We start from the raw sequence: 5,500 nt of genomic DNA on the forward strand, positions 1-5,500 counted from the left end.
GCCAGAGGGACTCCGCGGCCGAGGGCGGCTCCAGAACTACGTGACCAATCGCGCTCGCGCGCAGCTGCCGCTTCAGCCAACACAGGATCCCCGCCCGTGCACACACCCCCGCCCCGCAGAGCGCGCCGCCGCCCGTGCGCAGGCGCAGGCCCCGCCCCTCGCCCCGCCCCCTCACAGCTACGGGAGCGGCGTGAGGAGCCGGCCCCCAGCGCCCCGCCTCCTCTGTCCCCTGGTCTGGAGCATGGAGGGGGAGAGTACGTCGGCCGTGCTCTCCGGCTTTGTGTTCGGCGCGCTGGCCTTCCAGCACCTCAACACCAACTCGGACATGGTGAGCCGAGAGAGCGAGAGGGGACCCGGCGTCGCCTCAGAAGAGGCCTGGCGCCCGGCCTCCTTCCCGCCGGCTGCGCTCGGAGCCTCCCCGCCGTCGCCGCCGGTCCCCGCCCGCGCGCATCTCCCCCCGCGCCGGCGCCCCCCTGCCCTCGCCTTCCGCCTCTCCTGTGGGGCGCCTGCTCGTGACGTCTCTCCCGAGACTGACGTCTCCCCTCTTTGATCCGTGTTGATTTCTCTTCCCCCGACCCGAGCCCACACGCTTGCTCGTCCCTCCCTCCGTCAGTCTTCCCCGTTTCGCGGCCGGCTGGAGCGTGGAAGTGCCCTGGGCGCCGTCCCGCCACCGCTCGCAAAGTTGCCGCCTAACTCTCGCGTCTCCCGCTACCCGCGGTGTGCTTCCCCAGGCTGCGGGGACGTGCCCGTGCCTGCGCTGCTTTGGTTTAGAGTTGTAGTGTTGGGTGACGAGGGAGTGATGGGCGATCGGTTCGCTGACTGGGGCGGGGAGGGCAAGAGCCAGAGTGAACCAGTGGATGAAAACCTCCGGTATATTCGATATCAGACTTAAGTGTTTGGAGTGATATAAAGTACATTAAAATATAAAGGCTCAGCTAGTTCCTTTTCCAGTGATTTGTTAGAAAGCATCGTTTATCCTCAAATATTAAGTATTCAAATGCTTATGTATTTTCCTGGGTTCAAAAACCTCTGAAGTCTAATGAAACAGTTAATTCCAGTGCCCATTTCAGAAGCTTTTGTTTCTATGAATTTTTTGTAAAACCTTGTAAAACTTGAAGCTTAAGAAGCAGTGTTATTTAGTAAGTGTTCCTTAACTTGCTGAAAAGAAAAAATAAACACCCGAAATACGCCATCATATTGAATAAATTTTAGAGATTTATGCTCCATTTTGTACCTGTTTTAGATTATAAGGTCTACCTTGCTAAATATTGAGCTTTTGTAATAAAGGCAGCATTGATTATATTTTATAATTTTAAATAACCTGGCAAGCTAACATCTATCAAAAGATCATCCTCAAGGGTCACAAATTGTATTCCTTCTCAAAAGCCCCTGCTGCCCTTGAAAAATCAGCAGGTGCAGGAAAAAATGTCGTGATGTCACTTTTCTGGCATTTTTCTCACCAATGCTGTTTTCAGTTTTTTTAAAAATTCATCATAATAAGCTCCTATGGCCCTATTAACCTATTAAGTTTACCCCTTTGGAGTCCCCGAAAACAGCCCATATAACCTTCTGAGCTGACCTTTCTGCCTGGAATTTAGCCAATAGCAGATCCCTTTGGAAGTCCCTATTTTGACTGGACTTTTAAAAGCACCTTGATGAGGCTAAGACAAGTGAATTTAGAATAAACCTGTGCATGAATGAACTGAACACTAGAAGCAATTCTTTCCGGGCCCCCACCCCCACCCCCAACAGTTTTTTGGGCACATAATTCACATATACAACTGACCGGTTCCATCATCCAGTCACGTCAAGGGGAGTGGTACAGTCACCACCACATCTGTCATCTGTCGTAGAGCCTTCCCCTACCCCCTCTCTCTCCATGGTTTTATCGCCTTTAAACTGAGTTGTACAATCACGATCATTTCTAGTCATGGATATTCTTGCTGAGCATTCATTAAGCAAGCTGTCTCATCCTTCAAACTCTAGGCTGCCATCATTTCTTCAGGAAGATATTTCCAAGGTCTGGGCATTGTTGCCGCTCTACGTGTTCCAAGATTATACAGCTTCCAGTGTAAGGCCCCTTAGTCTGTGTTTTATTTCCTGCTTCTCGGTTTGTATGTCCTTGTGAGGTTAGGAACCATGTTTGTTTTGTTTACTGTTATCCCCAGCAAGAAGCAATCCTTTTTGACTTAACTAAACTGTGTTAGTTAATACCAAGGGCATTCCAAAATAATTTCCACAGCTACATCTATTAACCAGCCTCATTATGAATCATAGTGACCCACTAGGGCAGGGTAGAACTGTCCTATAGGGTTGCCTAGACTGTAATCTATACAGACACCGACTGCCATCTTTCTCCTACTAAATAGCACACCTTTTGGTTAGCACCAAGCTATACATTAAAAATTATATTTGGTCTTTTGATAGATGTTAGCTTCTAGGTGAGTTAATGGCAAGGGGGTGGGGGCATGTCTGACTTCCAGCTTCAGATAGGAGAATCCAGCTCCACAACAACCCAAAGCCGATTGCCACAAGGCAGAGGTCAGGCATATCTCCCCCTTCTATGCTGCTTTGACTGGTTTCTGACTCCAGCTTCCATGACACTGCCCTCTGATGGGTTTGATAAAGCTTTGCAGTGCCCACGCAGAACTCATATAAAACTCATGATTATGGGGTTTATTAGGAAAGTTAACAAGTTACCATATATAAAGATCAGAAAACATTAAGGATACATACAGTCTTTTATCCACAATACCTTTTTTTGCCATGCTGGCAGATACATTCTTTCTGGTCTTCAGCTTCACAGCTGTGTTGTCCCTTGGCTTTTGCCTCATTCTGTGGGCCAGGAAACCTGTTGCTCTGCCTCAGGATCTTAGCATGGCTTCTATTCTCTTTCCTATGGTCTCTGTGGCATGGTCTCTGGTGCCTCTGGTACTTCCTCCACTGAAGGCAGGCATCTCACCCAAGCTCTGCCTGTGGCTCTTGTTAGTCCTGGGAGTCTCTATTTTTGTTGAGATGCCTCACCTAGAGGAGTGACAAAACTGACCAACCTCTTTACTAGGGTTCACACACCTTACTGGTATGGTCCAATCAATCATTTGGGCGGTTACTAAGACATGGTTAGAAGAGCCTTGAAGTAATTTCACTAAACTACGTGATTTAAAATTGCTAATAAAATAATTATATCAGTTCTGTCTTTTATTAGAAGAGTGCCAAAAACCAATTTTTGACAAGATAGCTTTTATTATAAAATTAGATCTTTAAATATGTCAAGAGATAATTGAATTAATTAAATTCAAAGAAATTACCACTGTTTGGCATATTGCCTATTACTTGTTTTTAATTGGAATTTATAGTTCTTTCAGAAAGCAGACTACTGTTAGTGAATGGCAAACTCAAATTGTTCTATAAACTTACCGTTCTACCATTAAAAAAACAAACAAAATCAGATCATTGTCATTTTCCAGCTGAGGCCTCCAGTGACTCTCAGATCTCTCGGTTCACCTGGGTTCCTTCATTTGGTATGTTCTGTTATTGCTATCCCACGGAACCTTCGTTTTCTTAACAACTAGGAACCTTTAGTTCCAAGATAAATTGCCATTACTCATCCTTGAACAAGCATGTGTGCTCATTTTTGATAAGCCTCTTTATGCTTCCAAGTGCTAGCTAAGTGCTTCTTGTTGCACCTTCACATTGTAACACAGCCCTTTAAGTTCAGTTCCATTCTTGCTGAGGAGAGGGTTCTCAAAATATTTCAGGGCATGGTATTCTATACATTTTTATTTAACTCTTCAAATTTCCCAACTAAGCTGGAATTGTCTGGTCATTTGTGTACGCACCACCCTCCCCCCACCACACACACATACATGCACTAGTACATACTTGAATACACTGTAAAATATTCAGGAAGTACTAGTTAAGTGACTACTAATTCTTTAAAGTAGTCCATATATTTATTATTTTTTATCTTCATAGGAAGGTTTTCTCCTTGGGGAAGTAAAAGGTGAAGCCAAGAACAGCATTACTGACTCCCAAATGGATGATGTTGAAGTTGTTTATACAATTGGTGAGTCCATTTTCCTGTCTCCAATTGTTGATAGTTTATGCTGAAATTACTGTTTTAAAATTGTTTAAAACAAACAAAACCACTGTTTAAAAGCAGGGTTAAAGACTATATATTATACTCCTTACTTTCTCAATTAAGGCCTAGGACTGGTTTAAAGCTGGAAACATGGTATAGAGAAGCAGAGAAGAATACTATTGGGGAAACAAGGATGGAACCATTCCTGCATAGTTTTAGTGGTAGAAGATGGCTTAGTAAAAAAGAGGCCAATAAGCAAGACCAAGAAAAAAAGTAAACCATTTCCAGAAAAACATTAGGAACAACTGTTAAATGCAGAAAAATCCAAAGATGAAAAGGGAAAAAGACTTGGTGGTTAGAGAATTGAAAATCTTGAGTAATGTCTAGAATGTAATGGGAAAAGGACCAGATTATGAACTGGGTGAGGGGTAGTGGGGGCGGGGGGTATAAAATGGCTACTTTTGTGGCAAATACTCTTTGGAGGAGAGGGGCGGGAGAGACAAGGAAAAATAACTTTATATAAGGAGTTTTCTGATTATCTAATATGTACCGGTTTTTCATAAGCATATACATATATTTTACACAAAATTGGTATACTTTATAAAAAGTGCGGCATCATGCCATTGTAACAATGTGAAGATGGTAAGACTTCTGTTAAGTAAAGTATGATTTTGAGTGTACTGTATTCTACTGTATGACTATATTGATTTAAGTAGCCCTATAAGGAGCCTTGGTGGTATAGTGGTTACTCACTGGGCTGTGATCCACATGGTCAGCAGTTTGAAACCACCAGCTGCTCCTCAGGAGAAAAGCCAGGCTTTCTACTCCATTAAAGAGGTACAGTCTCAGAAACTCACAAGGGCAGTTCTACCCTGTCCGATCGGGTTACTAGGAGTCCACATCAATTTGATGGTAGTAGGTTTTTTTTAAATAACTTCATTATAATGAGACTTTATAGTTTTTCATTATAAATCATACTATAGCACATCTCCTTGTACATTTTTGGGGAATGGTATTACAGTGTTGAAGAGTATTAATATTTTTTAAAAGTTCTTGATACGTATATTAGAAAACTTTTCCAGAATTATAGCAACATATACTTACTATCATTTTTAGTTTCCACTTTAAGAGGTCACAAATAGAAGTGTATAGAAGAAAATTTTAAATGTAAACTAATTTTCCCTAGAGTCTTAACAGCAACCACCATTTTATGGATAATTTTTTACTACTAATAATAGACATAAGACATATATAGAGAAATGTACGTGCTTATTTGCACAGATAGCATCATACTATCTATGCATAAGTATTTCCAATATATTAGTGCACAATAGTATCAGTGCATGTAATTCTTTGTCATTTGAATGGCTACATATTTTCCTTTACATAGAAATAGCATACCTTACTTACCACCTGGTT

General features: G+C 42.8%; 1 protein-coding gene across 4 annotated transcripts in view; it reads left to right on the top strand.

Annotated features, from left to right (window-relative positions):
• Positions 1–241: 241 nt before the first annotated feature.
• The window catches only part of ABRAXAS1 (abraxas 1, BRCA1 A complex subunit), a 23,039-nt gene continuing 17,780 nt past the window's right edge, over positions 242–5,500 (top strand). Inside the window, exons 1-2 of one of the 4 annotated variants that reach the window (XM_004703242.2) lie at positions 242–328; positions 3,976–4,066. In XM_004703242.2, the coding sequence (XP_004703299.1) occupies positions 242–328; positions 3,976–4,066 (178 nt within the window). Of the gene's footprint in view, positions 329–2,018; positions 2,072–3,975; positions 4,067–5,500 lie in introns of those variants that run through there. The other 3 variants (XM_045284150.1, XM_045284148.1, XM_045284147.1) reach the window with 3 other exon arrangements.

The sequence above is a fragment of the Echinops telfairi genome, unplaced genomic scaffold, assembly GCF_000313985.2.
Source record: "Echinops telfairi isolate 266 unplaced genomic scaffold, ASM31398v2 ScPeMD7_7468;HRSCAF=8506_0, whole genome shotgun sequence".
NCBI classification, from domain to species: domain Eukaryota; kingdom Metazoa; phylum Chordata; class Mammalia; order Afrosoricida; family Tenrecidae; genus Echinops; species Echinops telfairi.